At 34.2% G+C, this 23542-nt stretch overlaps 1 protein-coding gene across 6 annotated transcripts in view; it reads left to right on the forward strand.

Moving 5' to 3' along the window:
• LOC118205883 (aquaporin-3-like) overlaps positions 1–21835 on the forward strand; it is a 268522-nt gene extending 246687 nt beyond the window's left edge. For all 6 annotated transcript variants that reach the window (XM_085818282.1, XM_085818280.1, XM_085818281.1 and 3 more), the window contains exons 7-8: positions 9006–9199; positions 19990–21835. In XM_085818282.1, the coding sequence (XP_085674408.1) occupies positions 9006–9199; positions 19990–20027 (232 nt within the window). In that variant the 3' untranslated portion in view covers positions 20028–21835. The remainder of the gene's footprint in view (positions 1–9005; positions 9200–19989) is intronic.
• The last annotated feature ends 1707 nt before the right edge of the window (positions 21836–23542 follow it).

The following is a 23542-nucleotide window of genomic DNA, read 5'->3' on the forward strand; positions in this document are numbered from 1 at the left end:
AACTTAGATACATTACTGATGGCAGAAACCTTGGAAAATTTATGTTTTATATTAAACGTCACTGAAATGCCTGTATCTTGCCCAGGTTTCGAACTGCCCACAGATGGTTTTAAAAGCAATTCGTTGGAAGCTGTTCTAATCCATACTAATCTTGATATATTCGTTGTATTACAGTGACTCACATTTGTTTTTGAACACTTGTGTTTTTCAGTTTTATTTTCAAATAAAAGTTACTAAATATTAATGAAATTACTCTATTTTTTTTTCATATGTACTCTTTTGATCATCTATTTTAAAGTCTGCTTGTTTCGAAAAAGGTTATTCGAAATGTTTTTTATTTAAAAAGAATAATTTTTCAAAATATTCTGAACTGAACTCACTTTAAAATATTTGGACACTTTGAATAAACAGTTTACATTTAATTAAAATATCAAAATAATGGGACATTCAGAAGTTTGTTAGATTTCCTTTAGTAAAGATTGCAGTTTGCTTGCGCTTTTCCACAGATTTAACTGAATCTTTAATTTTTCGCGTTCGAATGTTTTATTTTGTTTCATTCCTCCGTATGAATACTTTTAGTAGATCATGAAGTTTTTAATTAAGAATATCTATATATTTATAATAATCAATATTTTTTCCGCTAAACACTAAATTTCTTATTCCAAAGCTATCGAAACATTTCAAACCAATATGGACAGTAGATTTATCGAATTCAGTTCTTAAATTAGGCTTCTGCCTCTTATTGATTAATCTATTAGGTACGAATGCAATGAAATATGTTTAACGCGCAAACGTTTAAGACGAAATATCGGTTGACACGAAATAATACAAAGTTCCCGACAAACTGCTATATATTTTCATGCATTTTGTTTCTCTTAAATCGAAACAAAAATCGCTTAACACGAAAAAATATCTTTTCAAGTAAAGAACATAATACGGAAAACACCGGCCTCGCAGGCGAGATTTAAGAGGAGTGTGAAATGAGTGAGTGAGTGAGTGAGTGATTATGGCGCAAAACCAGAGATGATTATGACGCGCCAAACACAAGGTGGGATGATTACAATTGATGTCATTAAAATTCAATAAATAAAAACAAGTAGATAAATTTACCAAATCCAGAGGATGAAGTCATATAAACACAAGTTAAAAGCACATATTAAAATTCAAGACAGAGTTTTCAAAACAAATTACATTTGGTAATAAAAGCCAGTTTCTTTTAAATAATAAAATAAATTACAATTGACCTCTCTTCCGATTAAACGGTCGAGAGGTAAGTCACAGCTATTAAAATATTTCTGGCGAAGATTATTAAAACATGGACATTCAATTAAAATATGACGAACAGATAAACAAACATTACAATTAAAACAAACAGGCTCATTTTCAGCTTTGAGAAGATAGTTATGTGTGACTCTAGTGTGACCTATTCTGAGGCGAGTCAAAAGAACGTCCTCCTTACGATTTCCAGCAAAATCCCAATGTTCAATTCTAGGCTTGACGTTTCTCAACTTGTTGTGATGCTGACCATCCCAAATTTGCTGCCATTTTTTCCGCATCTTCCCCTTGATTACACAGCAGATGTCTCTAAAAGGAATAAGGCGAGTGGACGGTTCAACAGCATATTTGGCTGCGATGTCTGCAAGCTCATTTCCCTTTATTCCTGCATGTCCAGGGACCCAGCAGTACAGAACTTCATATCCTCGAATTGTTAAATTTCTATGAATTTTGAGAACATCCACTACCACAGGATTCTGCGTGTTGGGAAAAGCTTCCAAGGATTTAAGAGCACTATACGAGTCTGTATAAACTATGAACTTTTTGTGGCAGAGCTTTGAGATGTACAAAAGACCGTAATATATTGCAGTTAGTTCAGATGTTAGGACTGAGAAAGCATGGTGCAGGCATCGGCCCTCAATGTAATCTTGAAATACAAAAGCCATCCCGACATGATCATTTGACTTTGATCCATCTGTGTATATCGGATGATAACTGCTATATTTGTGCCTGTGCTCAGCGAAGAGTTGTCTGTAAACGATCTCGTTAGTGCTCGCCTTTACGTGATGTTTGAAAATATCGAGAAGCTGGATACGTGCATTTTCCCAAGGTGGAATTTCAAAATTCTGTACTGCTTGAGGGCACATATCAGAGAGGGAAAGTTCCTCAATGACAGGGCGAACTCTTAAAGGAAAAGTAGGAACACAGGATGGACGTGTTTCATATAATGTGTTACACTCATTATCGTGTAAGCACAGCTTATTGGGATGTTCAGGTTGGGATAGAATATTAAAATATTGCAAAAGGGACAATTGCTCACGCCTCAGATAAAGGGATGGTTCGTTAGAGTAAACATATAGGCTCTGTACAGGAGAAGTCCTGAAAGCTCCTGAACAAATCCGCAAACCTTGATGGTGAACAGGATCCAGTTTTAACAAAACAGATGAGCGAGCAGATCCATAAACCACTGAGCCATAGTCCAGTCTAGAGCGGATAAGCGCTCTGTAAATGCGAAGCATGGAGCAACGCTCTGCACCCCAGGAGGTGTTCGCCAACACTTTTAAAATATTTAGTGTTTTGAGACATTTCTTTCTCAAGTTTAAAACATGAGAAAGGAAAGTCAATTTCTGGTCGAACGTTACTCCTAAAAATTTCACTTCGGGCGCAACTGGAATAATTGTACCATTCAAATATAACTCAGGTTCAGGATGGAGACCACGCTTCCTACAAAAGTGCACGCACACAGTTTTCTGTTTCGAAAATGTAAATCCCTGTTTGTCTGACCATTCTTGGATCTTATTCAGAGCCATCTGCAATTGCCTCTCTATGTATCTCATGTCTGCTCCTCGACAGCTAATCTGTAAATCATCTACATATAGTGATCCCAAGATGGTAGGAGGAAGTTCTTTTAATACAGAATTTATTTTTAAACTGAACAGCGTTACACTAAGCACACAGCCTTGAGGCACACCCTCTTCCTGTAGGAAAACATCCGAAAAAACAGAGCCAATCCTTACTTGAAAAGTTCTACTGTTTAAGAAATTCTGAATGAAAATTGGTAGGTTGCTGCGCAAGCCACTCTCGTGAAGATCCCGGAGTATACCGTATCTCCATGCCTTATCATAAGCTTTTTCAATGTCGAAGAAAATCGAGACAAGGTGGCTTCTTCTTACAAATGCTTTCCGAATGGAAGTCTCTAGGAGGAGCATGTTATCCACGGTTGTTCTCCCCTTTCGAAAACCACTTTGATAAGGCGATATAATATTATTCTTTTCCAAGAAGTAGACTAGGCGGCTGTTTACCATCTTTTCAAACAGTTTGCAGAGGCAACTCGTAAGGGCAATTGGTCGATAGTTGGAGGGATTCCTTGGATCTTTCCCTGGCTTGGCAATGGGAATGACAACAGCTCTCCTCCATGCACTGGGAAAAATACGCTCCTTCCACACTTTATTGTAAAGAGTGAGAAGGGCAGTCAGTGACTTATAGGACAGATGCTTTAGCATTTCGTAATTTATGCCATCAAAACCCGGAGAAGACGTGTGTGTCTGCAATAAAGCTCTCTTTAATTCCAGCATAGTAAATGCTCTATTGTAAGGCTCAGATTTGGTAGAGTTGAATGCGATGGGACTTATTTCAGAGTGTTGCTTGATAGAGAGAAATACAGGTGAATAGTTTCTGCTGGAAGAAACGGCAGCAAATGTCTCACCAATAGTATTCGCAATTTCTTCTATGGAGCTTATCACTCGGCCATCTTTTTCCAAAAAGGAAACTGAGTGGTCTTTATATATGCCGCATGCTTTTCGAACTCTTTCCCAAACCCGCTTACTAGGCGTGGAGGATGTTATTGACGACACATATGAAATCCAAGAATTCCTTTGGCTCTGCCTTCTTACTTTGCGTGCATTTGCTTTGGCTCTTTTAAAGGCTATGAGGTTTCGCAGAGTAGGATATCTACGAAAAATACCCCATGCTTTTTTCTGTTTTTTCAGTGCTTCATGACAGTCGCGATTCCACCACGGTTTCGAATATTTTAGTATTTTTCCTGATGTTCTAGGAATCGAAAGCATAGCTGCCTGAATAATAGTATTAGTAAAAGCTTCCACAGCGTCATCGATATGCACATCTTCTACCATTTCCTCTGTCAGCTCTGCAGAGGAAGAGAAGAGTTCCCAGTCTGCCCTATCGAGTATGAATCGAGGGGATCTCGACATGGGGTTTGCTCCTCTTCGTGCAAGAGATATAAAAATGGGATAGTGATCGCTGTTGTAAAGATAATTTCCCACACTAAACGTGCAAAATGGCAGCAGAGATGGTGAACAGATGGCAAGGTCGAGAGCATGGAATGTCCTTGAAGGCTCGTGGAAGTAAGTATTCTGCCCATTATTCAGGAGACAAAGGCTATGATCTTCGATCATCTGCTCAATTTGTCTTCCACGGCAATTTGTATCTTTACTACCCCAGAGTGGACTATGGCCGTTAAAATCTCCTATTATGATGAAAGGCTCAGGCAGCTGCTCTAAAAGACCATTTAAATCTTGCTGATCAATATGCTCATTTGGAGGCAAATACAGAGAAACAACTGTAACAACAATATCAAAATTTGTTTGAATAGCGACAACTTGGAGGGATGTTGTCAAAGAAAGCACATTTGAGGGATAATCCAGTGAGGTGAGGAGACCTACACCTCCACTGGCACGCTCACCTGCAATGTTATCTTTCCTGACGAAAGAAAACCTCCGAAGTTTTGCCTGTTGTTCTGGTTTTAGATTTGTTTCCTATATTGCGAAGCATACAAGATGATAAGCATTAATTATGGCTTTGATGTCGAGCAAATTTCGGTGGAAACCGCGACAGTTCCAGGACATGAGGGTGGCCATTATGTATTGTTTTTGTTTTTCCTGTGCTGTTCTTTTGTTTTTCGTGGAAGTAGATGCCTGGGAACTTCCAGACCCTCTTCCACTTCCATAAAATCTGAATCCGCAGATTCAGAAATCATCTCATCGAGAGAGCTATTGCTGCGACTTCCATTTTTATTTGATGTTCTTTGTGTGGCAATTTTGGGCTTACTTTGAATAACTGTTTCTTTTTTTTTGTACTATATGTGTTGCATTTTCTTTTTTCTTATTGGATGTAGGCGGTTGGGTTTTATTTGATAGGGTCTGTATGCCTATTGATGTTTGGGTGGCAACTGTACGAGATGATTTAACAGCACTGGCGTATGATGTATTTGGTCGAAGCTGTGTGCTCTGAACTAGTCTTCTGGCTTCGGCGTAAGAGATGTTCCTTGTAACTTTTGTAGTCTGGATTTCTTTTTCCGATTTCCACTTTGGGCACAAGCGAGAAAATGCTGGGTGGTCACCCTTGCAATTTATACACAAAGGCGCAGCGGTACAATTATCGGAATCGTGGCCAATCTGTGAGCATCGGGCGCATGTGAGGCTGCCACGACAAGACGTCTTAGAATGGCCGAAACGCTGGCATTGGAAACATCGCATAGGGTTTGGAATATAAGGTCTTACAGGAATATTTAGATATCCGGCCTTAATATTCTTAGGCAGATCAGGCGTGTTGAAGGTAAGGATCACGTGTTTTGTGTCTATCAACTTACCTTCTTTACGCATCTTGATCCGCCTTGCACCGCAGACATTTTGGTCGGATAGCTCAGAAGCGATCTCTTCTTCAGAAACATAAAGAAGGTCGAATTCTGAGATTACACCCCGACAATAGTTGAGTGACTTATGTGGTGTTACAGTGACATTCGCTTGCCCAAGTTTAGTTATCTGAAGTAAAGAAGCAGACTGGGTGGCTGAGTTTGTATCAATAAGCAAGTCTCCGGAGCGGAGACGCTTTATATTTCTCGGCTCACCAATACAAGACTGGATGTATTTGTTTATTACGAAAGGAGACATCTTATGCATTTCGCCAGAAGGACTAGAGATTACTAGGAAACGGGGACTATTGTTATGATTTTTTTTATTTGCATCTGTCCGTAATTTTTTTGCAGAATTTTCAGAACTAGGTTGAGCGACAGGTTGAGTGACTGGTTTAGTAGGAGACGTTTCAGAACTAGGTTGAATGATTGGTTTATTAGTAGATGTTTCAGAACTAGGTTGAGTGACTGGTTTAGTAGGAGATGTTTCAGAACTAGGTTGAATGATTGGTTTAGTAGTAGATGTTTCAGAACTAGGTTGAGAGACTGGAGTGACTTCAAAGTTTTTTAATAAAAAAATATGTGTATTTGCCATATTGAAAATAGAAAAGATTCGGGTCCGACGGCCCCGCCCACCACGGAGCCCAACAAGGGAACACAGATTCCTGTGTTAGGGCTAGCCGGACCTATACGCAAACTGAAGCCCCACAGTCGGCTTTCCCGAAAGCAGGTACTCCCGAGAGCTTGACCCCAAGCCACTGACACAAGGACTAGTGACCAGCCGATTGACACCCGTGAGGACGACTAAGGTGCCTCCCGTTTAGCTGAAGCAGAGGCCAAAGTAGTGTGTTGGGGACAGTACCTCGCCCCTCAACTACCAGGACCCTCCTTTCCAGCGACACGGGTCTCCACGCACGGCAAACACGTGGGCAGTTTTCTCGCCACTCGAGAACTAGAGACAAGGTCTGTTCCAGTCTCTCGTGACGAGCCCCAAACTCCGTAGAGAGAAACCACGAGGGAGAAGAGAAGGGAAAAAGTTCCAGCAAAGAGGAGAGGAGACGGAAAAGAGGATAGATCACTGGGGCTCCAGGATCGTGACACCCGTCTCACCAAGAAGATGATCCCCTGAAGGGCTAGGGTACCTCGGGATTGCCACACTCGTACTCACAGAAGTGAGCCCCCTGAGGGGGGAGTGTGAAATGAAAGAGAGATGGTTTCATATGTTTCGTAGAAAGGAGGCTAACTTGGCTTTGGAATATCCTCGGAATATCCTACGACACGAGCCAGTTTTGTTTATCTAAGCTACTTTCTCCTTCAACCCCTACAAACGCCACACAAACACCTCATCTCTCATCAGTTGTCTTTGGAATTCGGTAACGAGTACATAGCAGTGTGAGTAAAAATCTGTGAGTTTGGTTCATATGTCACACTCTGAAAGTCTCTGTCTCTTCATATGTTGCCCTCTACATGGAATTCAGTGACTCCAAGGACGAATGAAAATTGTTTTCGTCATGCACGATTCTCAAAAGTATCAGATTCTTTGTCGCCAAAAGAAATGGAGAAGGAGGATATTTAAACTGAGCCTACACTTATTGAAATGTTCGAGAAACTTTCTGTATTAATGGACTGTCCTACTGTATTATCCGAAGAATTCGTTGCAATAGTTGGTGATGATGTGTGTACAGCCCCAATTATGGCATACAAAGACATTTTGGAGTTTGTTCAAAGCTCAAAAAATATCATTGATACAGATTCCGGCGACGAAAATGAAATGAATAATACAGCTTCTGTTTCGACGTCATCCGAAATGAGAAACATCATAAAAAGTATGCACAGTTATTTTAAATGCACATTCCAATGGTGAAATGAATAACAAAATGGACGACATTGAACAATTTGATGCTAAAAAAGACAATGCAAAGAAAAATATCAGATTATTTTCCAAAAACTTAGTAAATGTTTTGTTTTCCAAAAAATTTGAAAATATTGTATTAACTTTCATTAAGTTCTTGTGCATGTTTTTGTTTCATTTATTTTTATTATATACATGCATGTATGCATATCTGTGTAAAACAATGTACTCTAATAAACTTAATTTTCTTGAATATATGTGTTTTTTCTTTTTTCAATATTCTTTAACACGAAATTCTTTTAACACGAAAATGTATATATCAGTTTCGTGTTAAACGATTTTCACTGTATATTAAATTTTGACTTTTCAGCAAAAGCAAAAATGTTCCAATATGATAGAATTTTGTTCACTATAGCTTTTGCACACACCAAGCTTATTTTCTTTATTTTCTTGTTGACGAAGAATTTCCTTCTTGCTGATCATCATCTGTTGCATCCATGTGTCCGAAATCATCCTCTTGAAAGCATCAGGGTTAATTTTTATTGCTTCTAAATCCGCTGTTACTTTTCATGTCTAATTTTTGGATTGTGTTTGATTTTACCTAAAATAAATCTGTGATTCCTTAGTTATAGCTTTTAATGTGGTGCGGAATTCAGTAAATTTTCAACATTTCCATGTAATTTCCATTTTTTATAACATCAAAGTTAATTAAACACTTAACATCAAGAATTGTTTTGGATATTTCGTGTACTTTTACCATCTTTAAAAATATGAATTAATAATTAAGACACAATAACACGCCGAATAAATACTAATTCAGAAGTCAAACAACAAAAATCAGCGTTATACCTACAAAAAGTTATAGCTTTTTTCTTGTGCATGTTTTTTTAACTTTGATGTGTTTAATTAACTTTGATGTTATAAAAAATGGAAATTACATGGAAATGTTGAAAATTTACTGAATTCCGCACCACATTAAAAGCTATAACTAAGGAACTTTTGTAGGTATAACGCTGATTTTTGTTGTTTGACTTCTGAATTATGAATTAATAAATTTATAACAGAATTTGTTGTTAATTTATTGTTAATTTGTCGTTAGTTTGTTCATTTCAGATATGGATGAGCTATTAATATACTTTGCTAACAAGCAAATATATTCTTGTGATATATTTTCATTTAAAATAAAAAAAATTTACAAGAAATATTTTCTTCCAAAATATCTCAATAAAGTTTCCTAATTATTATGAGAATTACCGATTAACACTTTCTTGATAAATTATTTTATTACTAGGAATAATTATATTAGATTTATTTTTCACAGCAAGGGTTAAAATAGAGGAAAAATAAATTATAAAAAATTTTGAATGCTATATTTCAGTATTCAGTATATGATCTACGTCTGAAATTACGCTGAAATTAAAATATGACTTTTAAATGCAAAATGAGTAATTTCTTTCAGCATATAATGGAATGATGGCAACCGATTACGCATGTTTGTTTTCTTTTCAGTTACCGAGGTTACGTGTATTTCTTGGTACCTATATTTGGACCACATGTAGGGGCCATCATTGGAGCATGGGTGTACAAGCTCCTTATCGAACAACACTGGCCGGTGGATAGCTATGACTTTGGTGGCACCACTGAAATGCAAACGAACGGAGATTTCAAGAAGAAAGAAGAGCTGCCTTTCGTTGACAAGAAAAGTAAGCATGGCCTTTCACAATGATGTTCGCTTTTTATTAATGATTATCTCTCTGAATGGATTTATTTATCTTAAGAGATCTGTTATCTTTAATCAAATAAATCGTGTAAAAGCGTTTGCCATGAGATAAATGTCAAAAGTGTTAATTCTTTGACTTTTTCTTAGAATATAATAAGCGAAATTCAATTTCACATAAAGCAATAAAGAATATAATATAAAATATTACATTCTTAATTAGTTCTTAAATATTAATTCTTAATAATATTCTTAATATTTTAAATAAAGAGTATAATAAGCGAAATTCAGTTTCGGAACAATTACGAAAAGAGGCTTGCTCTGAGAATGCAGAAAATGATCTAATATCCCACTTTACAAATATTGAAATTGTTTAACTGGGAAGGTAAAAATTGTCCAATAGCGAATGCAGAAAATTCTCAGCTGCGGACAGCGCGGATGAGATTGATCTGACCAAAGCGGTTGAGCTGACGGTTAAATTGTTTGTTGTTTGCCAAGATGCCATGGTGCTGGCACCCTTAGCGAGTTCAATTTTACTATGAAGTATGTAATCTTTATCAAGAAGCCGACATCTTCGTTTGAGTGAATAGTCCCCAACTTGCATAAAGTTGCCGGCAACATTATGAAATCGTCGGGGTGGCGGGACATAAAAATGTTCCATTATTTTGTTGCAGGGAAAGAATTTGATTCAACAGTTCCGAATAATAAAGAGTAATTAAAAACAATCAGTCCGTTTTAAATCGATAAACAACAATTAAAAAAGTCAATGAGTAATTAAATAAATAAATAGCAATTAAAAGCACACACAGTTTTTAAATAAACAAACAAAAAGCAGTCAATAGCGGTTACTCACGCAATCACTATCAGTGAAAAATTTAGAAACTAATAACATTCCCGTCGAAGTTATCAGCAACATCATTTTTCCAGCAAAATTAATCAAACTAAATGGTAGCAACTGATCTAGCTTTGAAGTCAAAGGAAGAAATTATATATTTTTGAAGGCATAAAAAATTAAATGTACTGAGAATGGATCTATAGGTATTCTGAAAAACAATAATTATAAATATCAGCTCCTGTAAATCTATAAAATGAAATGAGTAAAGCGAAAGTATTACCATTAAAATATTCGAGAAAAATATTTTTTATTAATGATGTGCAGTCAGATATGAAAGCGTATGCAATGTATTAGGCCTCATACACCTAACACATTGCCCAAATTGAGGCACATGATAAAGTAGACTAGAAGAGAAACACGCTAATGTGACAATCAAAATCGTAAAAACAACCTTGTATTTAGCGTAAGTATATTGAAAATCAAAATCGTAAAAACAACCTTGTATTTAGCGTAAGTATATTGAAAATCAAAATCGTAAAAACAACCTTGTATTTAGCGTAAGTATATTGAAACACTCAATCGATTTCGAGGGCAGCTAAAGGTCTCTCCTCATCAGGAGAAAGAAGAAAAATAAAGGGGAAGGAGTCTCAGAAACACGTGGTCCTTATCAGCACTGCACGTGGTTATAGCCAGATTTTTAATCAGAGTTACACTGGCCGCCTACTTTTACTGAGCCAGGCTATCTGATCAAACATGTAACAAAAAGGACAAGAAAATTAGCTAAAAATAGGGAGCGAGGGGCAACTGCACCTTCACGTTCAAAATCTGAACTTCGAATAATGAGAAGCAACCACTGAACGGATTTTTATACCCTCTGGTAGTACCAAACGCGAGGAGGTATCACCATCTATTGGCAAAAATAGTAACTGAATTAAGATAGTAGAATTTTAAAGGCATTAGGAAGGACTGGATTGGACTTAAAATCATTAACTAACATGCTAAATCTTTGTGAATATGAAAAGCCTCAAGAAAATCCAATTCACCTATGGAAGAATTACGCTAAATACAAGGTTGTTTTTACGATTTTGACATGATAAAGTATTACACATTTAGCATGTTGTAACATGTGATTAAGAAATCCAATATTACATGTAAGTACCCGTACATAATTCCTTCAGTAAGATATAAAACGTATCTCAGGGTATGAGAACAAAAGCAAATAAATAAATTAAAAAGTAAATTAATGAATTTAACGTTTAATGTATATTAGTTAGTATAACTTAAAAAACATACAGATAGTAAATTATGCCGGCGCTTAACAAAATATCCGAAATACATAGTATTTACAACTGCCTGTATAATAATGAAGGAAGTTCTACAGATGGTAGAGCTTTATGTTGTACTATTGCATATATTTTACACTATATCAAAAATATGATTTTTTAAAATATTTCTATATGTAGACAAATACACATACAAATGTTAGGCATGCTTTTAACAGGTCTTAACCACTATCGATACTACCATCAAAAAAAAAAATAATAATAATAATAATAATAATAAAAGAAAGAAAGAAAGAAAGAACGGCATACATATAGCTTGATGCTGCAGAATATTTCTTTGCGCAAGAATACTTTTCTATTACATATTATATTGGTGTCCAGTTGTGATGAGTGTTTTCGGCTCATGGTGACCATGTAAGTCCGTACGGCAGGCTTCTTCAGATGATATTTTTTCGTACTTAGGTTATCTACTTAATGGTTAAGGACTTAATAGTCTGTCACATTGATATAGGTCTGCATCATTACATTCAAAACAGTAAGAAGGAAAAGGACCAAGCTCAAAAGAGGTAGGGCGTCAGCGATGAGCTGTGCTGCATATGTTTATGAATATTTTGAGAAAGAGCTGAGAACTCGAGAGCTTTTGGTGACTGTATTCCATCACTCTGACATAAGTCGTGCATACTCTTTCTTGCAACCTATTCGAAGTGAGAAATCAGTAGTAGCACAGAATTTTCCTCAACTTGTGTATTTTTGACGTCAGCAAACAGATCAGATATGCATAATGATACGAAACATTATCATGAGTTGCCTAATGTCATGTAAGCCATCTTTCATTATTCACTAGAATTCTCACACGAAAAGCCATAGATTTAATGACGTGTGTGATATTTTCTTAATTTTAGCATAACATTACTAAATTCCAGTAAGTTAGAGGTTGACGAGATAATTTTCCTAACCTTTATTCAACTCGGCAACAAACACTCTATTGATTTATATTTGATGAATTTAGGAGTTATGAAATCAAAGAAAATTCTTATTATTATCCTTGTAACCTTTCATTGGTCTTACATTGATTGATCATTGATTAGGATGAATGGAAAAATCCGTAGATAAATGCAAAGTATTAGATTGCACGATCGCATGGTAAAATAATAAAACAGGATTCGTACGATTACGATGTCTTCCAACCATCGATGATCCAGAGTTGGTGATATATATTGTTTGCAGGCATTTACAATTACGAAAGGCTTTGAGCATAGGCACACGAATTTGTAAAGATATCAATTTGAGGAATCAGAGTTTCATATCAAACAGCGTTCATATCAAACAATATGTTAGAAAGCAACGAACACATTGTTCAGTTTAAATTTACAAGTAAGGTTGCAGTATTCCTTTTTTCATTGCAGATAAGATGTTGATCTGAAGTATCATTGAGGTTTTGCCATCCAATATGTTACTGACGATTCGCAATGTTATCTGTTTCAGCCATCTTTATAAAACATTAACTACTGCAGAACTTGTATAGCGTAACAAACTGGTATTTAAGAAATGCTCTTAGTGCGTCTTGCTGTAGCAATCTAGCAATGTTTGGAATGAAGCTAGACAGGATTCTGATTCGGGAAATAATTATATTTTTAGAGACTAGAAAGTACCATACATTGCCAGCGAGCTCTCAAATCTGAATTGGAACTGTAGTGGTTTTAATGTTTTGGTTGTTTTGTGTACATAAGTAGTGAAAGTAATGCAAGCTTCCTTCGTATAAAATGAAATAATGTTTGCTATAGTTTTAAAACAAATTTAAACCAAAGTTATGGAATTATAACGGTATAACATTATACGGTATAATGACATAATACAAACATTTGAAAAAGATGCATCGTTATTTTTTATTATACCAGCAGGTGAAGTGATGGTTTCAAAATAATACATGTAAGAAAGGATTAGTACATTAAATAGAAATAATTTTCATTTAAATTATGTCATTTGCTACGAGTATTTCGCAGAATTTAAATTTATGCAAATTGCGTTACAATCCTGTCGAAATTTCTCGGGATTCTCACTAAAGTTTCTTGTGAGAAAATGCAATTTCTCTAATCATGTACTTTTCTACTTTTGTGCTATTAAATCCTTTCTTTTTTCTTTTCCTGCTTTCTATGCTTTCTACTTTCCTCTCAGCTGCTTGGAGATCCGCCGTTATCTTGGCTAGCGGCTTTCCCATCTATCCAGAGTAGGTGGATCTTTCTCATTTGCATAGATTTCTGTAGTTTATTTCACTGATATCTTAAAGCACTGCACCATATTTATTTCTTATCCAAAATCAGTTCGTTTTCATTATATCATACAATCAGGTGCTCACAAACTAGAATGTTAAAATGAGGAAAATGTGACAGAATGCTAACACTTTCTTTACATCTGAAATTGAGATACCTTTGCATTGAAAATCGTACTTAAACCCCAAAATTGAATTGTTAAGAGCATTAAGACCATTTAAGTATTACTCCTATCAAAATAAAAAAGTATATAATTGATTCCATCTTTTTTTATTGCAATCACTTTCAAAAGGAATCTATAGGATTAGCCTTTTTTTTTTTTTTTTTTTTTTTTTTTTTTTTTTTCCCCGAATCACAGTCTAGCACTTACGAAATATATACGTATACACACATGACGGAAGCGTAGTGTAAATCATATGAAAAAAGTTTTATTATTAGATTGTTTTTATAATTCATCAAACAGTTACCTGTAATTATACTTCTAAATAACCAATGTTTTCCTGACATATTCTATGTTTACCTCTGTTTGTGATTTTTCAATGCTCATTGAAAACATTCCACTGTTTTTTACTCCGTGATTAGTTTTTTCTTATAATTCAACGAATAATTACATTTAATTATACTTCTAAATGACCACTGACATAATTCTGTTTTCATGACATATTCTGTGTTTGCCTCCATTTGTGGTTTTTCAGTGCTCATTGAAAACATTACACTGTGGTTCAGTGACTTTAAAAACTAATGCAATAAATGATAACTTAAGCTCTCTAAACAGTGTGGCTGAGTTAAACAGAAAACGATTCAAATGAGCACATGAGATAAGAATAGTCTTTCATATCTCTAACAAGTAAATACCTCAGATTACAATTGTCCCAAAAAAATTCATTCAAAAGCAGCCGCTTATTCCAAGTGTAGCAAATATATAAATAAACCTTTCATATGCAATTCACTGTATACTTTTATTATGAATATTACAACGTTATTAAGATTTGTATGAAACCTTTTTAAACAATACTTCGATTTAAATTACTTATTTTAATTTTTAAATATTTTGATTTTATGTAACTGATATGAATATCTTAATGAAAGATAGTTGCATTAGTCAGATGAAATAATTACTTATCTGTAAATTATTCATATGTAACTATATTTCACTTTATAAGCTCCGTACAGAGAAACTGTAATTCTGTTAGCCAAGAAAACATACGCATGTATTGTTGTATTGCTGAATCCTTGAATGATGCTAATTGATGCCTCAAAATTATGCTAATTGTTGCAAAAGAAGAGCATTAGCCAAGTACGCGTGCTTTCTTGGTAGTCGTGATTTTGAACTGAAATTACAGTGCTTTGATGATGTTTAATACTGCTCTAAAAAGTACGAACAGTTTAGAAAATGGAATTTTTGATGACTTCGAATTGTAAATCGGTATACAATGTGCCATTCTTTATAAACCGAAGTGCACTGGTAATTTTCCTATGAGCTTTATTTTGCAGAATTTCGATTTTATACAACTAAATAAAAATGTTTTTGCTGCGGACTAACATAAGCCAAAGAATGATCTCATCAAAATCTTGATGAGAATCATGATTTACTTGAGTTAATATGCTTTTAGATGCAACGCATTTAGCATCATGGATTTAATTTGCATTTTCTTATTAGTTTAAGCTACTGCTATTCCATCCACTTAAAACGCATTGGCTAATTTTCATTGTTTTCAGTATTTAAAACTATACATGAAGTAAAAGATTGTTGTTAATTATAGTCTTTAGTATTCTTGGGAACAGGAATTATTAATTTTATTCTTTAGTATTCTTATGAACAGGAATTATTAATTTTACTCTTTGTTAATTGGGTAGGAACTTGAATTGTTAATTGGGTAATGATGTAGTATGCGATCTACCGCTTTTAGTTAGTTAGTTATTTCTTGGGGAAGCGGGTACCAAAAAACGCTATTTTTAAGCACAAAAATAAATACAAATAATTAAGAACACAAAAATAAAAGGCAAGATCCTTAGAAATCCTTTACATGCTATAAATACATAAATCAAACCGAGCATCCTTAAAAGGGAGATTTTTTATGAGTCACTCAGCCATATATACATTTCGAATGTTGTTCAGCATGGCTAAAATATAATCAGCATTTTATTAACGAACTTTCATCATGCTCTAACTAATTAAAAGTATTAAATCGTGTTCTGTATCAATACTATTAATTGTAATCCTCAGTATTCTTATGAATAAGAATTGTTAATTATATTCTTTTTAGCATTCTTGTTAACAAGAGTTATTAATACATCTTTAATCTTATGAATAATAACTTATGAATAATTTAGTACTTGTGTATACAAATTACTAATTATATCTCTAGTACTTTCGTGAGAAAAAATTGACAAATTGTTAATTTAGTATTTTTGCATACAAATTGTTAATTATAGCTTTAGTAAGTGGGCAAAAAATGACATGGCATTTCTAGTCTTACTCTGCTGAAATAATAATAATAATAATTACATAGCTAATTCATAAATATTTCACTTCTAATAACTAAAATAGCAAGAAAATTACGAAGGCACTATGATCAAATTAACTTTGTCTTAAAGATCTAAAAAAATTTTTAAATACGCAAATGAGTATATTAAATTTGTTGCATATTATTTAATGAGGTTATTTCTGCATCATATTGCAATAAGATTAATCTGCAGGTAAAAGAATGATTTTATAGGCCGAAAAAATTTTCAATCTAATAAATTTCAATCTAATAAATCAATCTAATAAATTTCATTCTGTATAAGAAATAAAACAGATACAGTAGAATAATCAAATATCGTTTTTTTAGCATTGAAACATCAAACACATATCTTGAAGATTTCGTATTGGATATGATTGAGCTGTTATCTACCTCGTTATTTCACACGTTCTTTGTAGTACGCATTGCCGATTTAATATCTAGCTTTTATCGTCAATCAACTTCTGATATTTTTGACAGTTATCAAGCAAACAAACAACAATAGGTTGAGATACCTGAACTTTCAAGAGGACGAAAAAAATTACAGTACCTTTTATATACATTCAAAATAAATTAGATAGTTCAAAACTCAGGGATTTAGATTACATAGAAAAATAAATAATTTGATATTATTTAACACACAAATGCGTCTGTTAGTAAATTTTTGTAATAAGTCTGTTCTTGGTGTTGATTCAAAAACCTGCGTCTAATCAAATTCTGCTTACTTTTCTTTCAAGGTTTTCTTGTAATAAAAAATGAAAGCATATATAAGTTATGGAAGCCTTTTATCAATAATAATTCAAAATATTTGATTTTAAAAATCGATTTATTATATGCTACAGTTGTTTCAAACTACGTATTTTGGATTTGTGTAAAAACTTACAGCCCAATAAAAAAGATGCTGTAGCGAAATCATTTTCTGCTAAAGTAAAATCTGCACAATTTGGTTTGATCCATTCTTTGGTTTGGTTCATATATCTATTCATTCTTTGTTCATTATCTTAATTTAAATTCTTTTGAATTACAGAAATTTATTTTTGTTTCGAAGAGGGTAACAGTAAAGCACAGGAAATGAGTACTTTAAAAAAACTTGTGGAACTACAAACAAAAATTTTGCGATCTAATATAATAATACGATTCAAGAAATTTTTAAAAAGCATCACTAACATAATTTTTTAAGCCTTTATATGGCTGAGTGCTAATCAAATACACCTTTTACTGTGTATGCCAAAAATTTAATCACCTTAATGTCGCCATTATCGCACTGAAAATATCTACACACAGATTTAAGAAAAAGTCAGTATTAGTTTGGAATTCTTCGAAATTGACTTTTAGTAAATGGCGCTATCGCTTACTTTCATCTTGTCTTGTTAAATACTACATTATAGGCAAAATGACTCAAAATACTTGTTTTTAAGGAACGAATCCTGCTTCAGATTTTTTAGAAGTGAATAAATGGTGATATTTTTATATGAAACTAACTCATATTTATGACTGAATATTGCCTAGTTCTAATTTTTAAATTAGTGTGCTTATCTTGCAGTTAGGCATAGGACTTGCAGTAGAAACACTTTATCCATCTCCTTAAAGCTTACATTAGTTACGGAAATGTTGAATAAATTCATTATTCTTTTGCAGCCAGTTTACTCTACTAAAGCTTTACGTCTACTATACACAGTAAGTGAAGCCTATGCAGAGATTCATGGCAAAAATTTGCATCATATATATAATGTTTCCAATACTCTGTAGCTTATTATCTGCGCAGTAATCTACAGGAGGATTATCAGAGTTCTAAATAAAATAACATTTATACACGCTTTTGCAAAAAAAAAATCGAAGCACCATGAAGGAAATGGTTGTTTTGATGAAACTGAATATGTTATAGCTCATGTACACATAATAAATAATTTAAAAATCAAGATCATAGTGCCTGTTAACAGTTCACAGTCACCCATTGAGTGTTCAAATTAGTAGGTGGTCGAACCGCCCCTGGCAGCAATGCGTGCTTGAATTCGTTGAGGCAAGGAGTGGAAGAGGTTCCTAATGTCATCCTTGGACACATTCTACCAGGCATACATCAGTTGTCGCTCCAGCTCTGCGATATTTTGTGGTGTCGGAATCTGGTGGCCTACCATGCTCGATTGATGAAAGGTCTGGTGACCTTGCTGGCCAAAGAAGAGTATCAACAGCACGGAGACAGTTCAGAGATATCCGAGCGGTATGAGGCCTTGTTGGAAAATGGCCCCAGGATGACCTGCCATGAAGGGTAATGCAACCGGCCGCTGGATGGTATCAACATATCGTTGAGCTGTTAAAGATGTACGGAGGATGACTAAAGATGACCTGCTGTCATAAGAAATAGAGTCCCACACCGTCATACCAGGGGTTATGGCTATATGCCTTTGTAAAACAAAGACTGATTGGGACCACTGTCCCCGTCCTCTCCAAACACGAACACGGTGGTCATCTGCTTCAAGAGTGAAGCGGGATTCATTGCTGAACACAATACGATGCCAGTCTGATGGCAGCCATGATAATCGGCTGTGACACCACTCCAGACGACTCCGCCAATGTTGTGGGGGCCAAAGGAAACATCTTAAAGGCCTCTGTGAGCCTAGCCCGGTCTCAGACAAGCGCCGTGAGATGGTGGACGGTACCACGGGAGGTATAGACGTGGCTGTAGTGCTTTGGATAGTCGACGATGATCCTATTTGGGCGGTTCGAGCCTGGCGAACAGTCATCCTATCTTGTTTCACATTTGTGCTCCTTGGCCTTCCAAAGCCTTCATTCGTCAGCAGTTTCCTTGTAGCAACCATTGCTGGCAACATCTTTGCACAGCAGTGTCTGTACGCTGCAAGTGGCGGCCTATTGCTCGGTATGACCACCCAGCTTCACGCAACCCTACAATGCGACCACGTTCGAAGTCGTTTAGTTTTCTGTAAGGTCTTCGATATGGTCATCGATAAGGTCGTAATGGCATCTTTAGTTGCTTCTTTACGGAATTACAATGGTAGCAACTTAGAAAGATAGTTTTCCGCCTCTGTTACTGGTTTTATACTTTGCGAATTGCGCACTAGAAATGCGTGCTATGATTGAAATTCCTGTTCATTTGCCTTGAAACTTTGACCATTTGCATGTTCGATCAAGATGTCTTTGTATACCAAATTTTGTCACGATCGCAAAAGTCCTCCTTTGTTGGTGAGATTTTTTTTTTCCGAAGGAGTGTATACAAGGGTGTTCGAAAAATATGTATACGAGTTTTATATCCTTATATCAGTCATAAATATGAGCATTAGGATTGGGAGGGTTCTTTAAAAGAAACCAAAGGTTTCTTTATAGATTTTTACCAAGATTATCAAAACACTGCAAAATAAATATTGTTCTTTTTGGTGACTAATAGTCCTGTGTTAAGCTAAAGTTCGATTTTATGCAATTAACATTATAATTGATCCAAGGAAAATGATTATTGCTAATATCTCCGTGTAGTTTCTGCGTAAGGGCATTTAACCTTTTCTAGTTATTTGTAATTGCACATATAATTACTAATAACTACTAATTGCTCTTCGGGAACCGTACAAAAAATTCACAAATGGTACCCCTTGTGCTTTGGTGAACAATGGCCAACTTACAAAAGGTGACGGTACCCTTTATGCGAATTAATCATATCGGTCAGACCAAATCTTATCCCCTGTCTACATACTTTATAAATGTGGTCAATAGATATAAGGAGTTGTTTGAAATTATTGTCATTTTTCAGAACATAGTTTACTGGCTCCGAGGGTCATTAGCATATTGAATCATTCTTTCATGATGATTCCTTTTTTTTAATGAAATAATGATTATATCATTTGCCAAAATAACTTTTTTTCTGTCTTCTTTTTCAGGAATTGTCACGTCAGATGTCCGAAAAGTCGAAGAATGAAAGGAGGAAGCAGGAGAAATTTTGGTAATCATCAGCAATACGTGTCGTAGCATCTGACTATCATGAACTTCTGTACAAATCACCGCTATGATAAGAGAATGTCACCAAGGTGATGAAATCTTGAAACAAAGACGTGTGAAACATATCCGTTGCAAATTTGTCTTATAAAAATATTCACATCTACATTTTTATTGAATTATAACTATAGCCTTTTATAGATGTGCTTCTCTATGCATTTATATAAAAAATATTGATGCGCATTATCACTAAAAAACGACTCAGTTTATGAAGAAGAAACAAGAGAAAAGGAATTCCTTTATGCAGTTTCGGCATTTCTGGATACAGAGTAACTGATTTCGTAATTTTAACCTCTACAAGATGATTAACATAACTTACCGTCTGAAGGATGCAGCATAGAATCATATATGCGTATATTTATATCTATGTAATAAATCAAAGGAATACGCATTCTTAGAACATCTGTCTTTTATTGTTTTCAATTTAAGAATTTGTTTTCCATTTCGAGTAAATACGCATATAATTAACTTTAATGGAGTGCAAGCAGCAAGTTCCTTTATTTGGTTTTGTAATAATACTTGTCCAAAATCAAGTAATGTTAGCCAGTTTAGGCATGGTTCTGAATATTTAGTAAATTTTCCGCGTTGCGTGTGTATAAAAAAGCAAGATGAGTATCCGATAACCATTTCCAAGTAAAACCTTGATTAATTGCTTTTTAAATATTTAATTACGCTTTTAATTAGATTTATTTTTACGCATAATATAACTACAATTTTAAACGTAAATAGTGAACTTATTTAATTATATTTAAAGCGAATTTCATTTTATATTAAAAATTACTTTGTTTATATGTTTAATATATAAAGTAAATTCTATTCATAAACCTAAATTATAGTAAATATGTAATTTTACGCAATACAAAAGTGCTTTTATTATTATTACATATGTAAGAAATTAAGTAAATTAGTGAAATAAATTAAACAGTTGTGTTAAGCCATCGAAAAAACTTAGATCTCATTAATTGCAACCTAATCAAATCTATTTTAAAAAACCTATAAATTATCCATTATCTGCAAATTTGCAGGTTAAGTTTTGTACCCTTTTGTAATAGCAATGTCATAACTTTAAAACTTTTTTAAGATTCATCATATCATAGATCTTAAGATCCCTGCCACTCTGGTTAAAATTACGACTTACTTAACCATAGCCAAAGGATAAATCTCATTAGATGAGTTCACAATCCAATTTTACAAATTTATATTTTTATATCCCATATTTTTTTTTACATTTAAGCATAATACTTTATACAAGTGAGGAAAAAATTGTATTCTCCTTCACTTATAAACTATATTTAATAATATTTTTATTATTAACTTTTGTGTAATTATTTATGCTGATGAATTTGATTATGTAAATGATTTACATTAATTACATATTTATTAGCATTAAAATGGTTATACATTAGCACTCTTGTCAAATTCGTTTGAAAAATCAGACATGTGATATCCTATTAATGGAAGTGTTTTAACTACTACGTCCAATTTTTAATGAATAATTTAAATATATTTTGGAGTATGGTTTGGCGAGACATTCCATGTTCATCTTCTTCATCACCAAACTTCATCGAATATCACATTTGCTTATTTTTGAGAATTTGTAACTATAATATATTCTATATATTTTCTTGATTTTGGAAACACGCAGAACATGTATAAAATATATACATTGTTGGTTTCCATTTATCGATGTGTAATATACGTGTTAGCTTTCAATAAAAGATTTAAAATTTATTTATAGTGTCTATTTTTATTCAAAATTGTTGGTATTTTCTTATCTGGAAAATAAGCATTTAAAATTTGATTAAAACTTATCTTTGACATAAGACATTTTAATTGAAGCAGAATCCACCCTTGTGTTGAGAATGGTTTCATAGAAATTTTTGCTCATTGATGTAGACAGACCTTATGTAAGTTTTCTTCGAAAAGCATAAGGATTTCCTATAAGAAAAGTCATCAGTCGAACTTCCTAATAGAATTTATTCAAAGAACCGATTCACTTTACTGAGTCAGTTGACTCCGATTCCAGAAAACTGAGTTGTAGTTCGTTTACAGTTTACGGAGAGCTGTTGTTGGAAACAAGAATACGGATTTGCTATTCGTGTACTAATTGATTCACTTTACTGAGCAAGTTTACACCTGATTGGCTAAAAAAAGAATGGAATTCTTGTTGGAAGCTTATTAGGAAAGTTCGATTTCAATTTTATAAGAGAAAAGAATGTTTATCCTCCCATGTTAAAAATAAGCTTAATTTTTATCATTTCTAAAATTGTGAAAAAATTTTTGTTCTTAAAATTTTATAGTAGTTCTTTACAGAAAGGAGATTTTAGAAAATCTCAAAATTCAATTGAAAGAAATCATTAAAAGGAGTTAGTGTTTGACTGGGTCGATTTTTCTATTCCATGACTCGCTCGATTACTTCGGCGTTTTGCTTTAACCTCGTCAACCGATCCCGATCCCACTGCTCGTTCGATTCTTTCAACTCTATGTTTGTCCTCGCTAACCGTTTTTGATTCACACATCATTTTGGATTCATTTCGGCAAGGTTATTATTAGTGAGCATTGAGTCATAAAAAGAACAGTTTCATTTCAATGAATGAAAGGTTCTGTTCCGTTGGAAGCGTGCCAGGGTGTATACGAAATATTTAAGCTTAATCCTGGATGATGTATGCTAGGGTGTTTGTTGTGCAAATAATAATGTAGTAACTACAGGTACTACATGTGGTTTAAATTACGTAGGTTATTACCACGAATTTAAGAATATTTGTTTTACATTTAGTCATTTTTCATCAATATTACAATGCAGTTTTTCAGTATAATCCCTATTTAATTGAATACAAATATCGCATTGAAAAACTAATTCGTTAAGCGGCCCTGAAAGGGATTTTTCGGTGTCTATCCTCAATCCAATTATTTATGGCATTGCTAAACACTCAAATCGAACACACTGTAAAGAATTTTTAAAATGTAGGAACAGAATACTCTTCGCAGACGCTCCTTCCAGGACTCCTCGCTCAAGAACAATTCCTCCTTAGAGAAGAAGAAATACTGTTAACTCCAAAAATCACCAACAGAATAAATTTTAAAACGTAATTTAGCTAACAGTCTTTGAACCGCTTCGGGCGGAACTGCACAGTTAGTTCGGTGGAATTACATGTACGACAAACAGAGACTTTCAGGTGTCCTACCCCCTTGAACTTTTACTATGAGCTACTGGAAGCTTCGAGAAAAATTGATCAGAGCTTTCAAAACTTTTTTTTTTTTTTTTTTTTTTTTTTTTTTTTAGTCCAAAGGGGCTGAAGGACTATTGTTTTCGTTTTGCGATTTTGCGTCGGACTCATAAACGTCGGTTCACTTTTCAAACTGTTGCCACAAAATGTTAGAGTCCTGCATTATATTTGAAGAAATTAAATAATGAAAAATCTGCATAAATGATTGTCT

This window comes from Stegodyphus dumicola, chromosome 6 (genome assembly GCF_044657685.1).
Source record: "Stegodyphus dumicola isolate Sdum_Otavi_A_Nest chromosome 6, ASM4465768v1".
NCBI lineage: Eukaryota > Metazoa > Arthropoda > Arachnida > Araneae > Eresidae > Stegodyphus > Stegodyphus dumicola.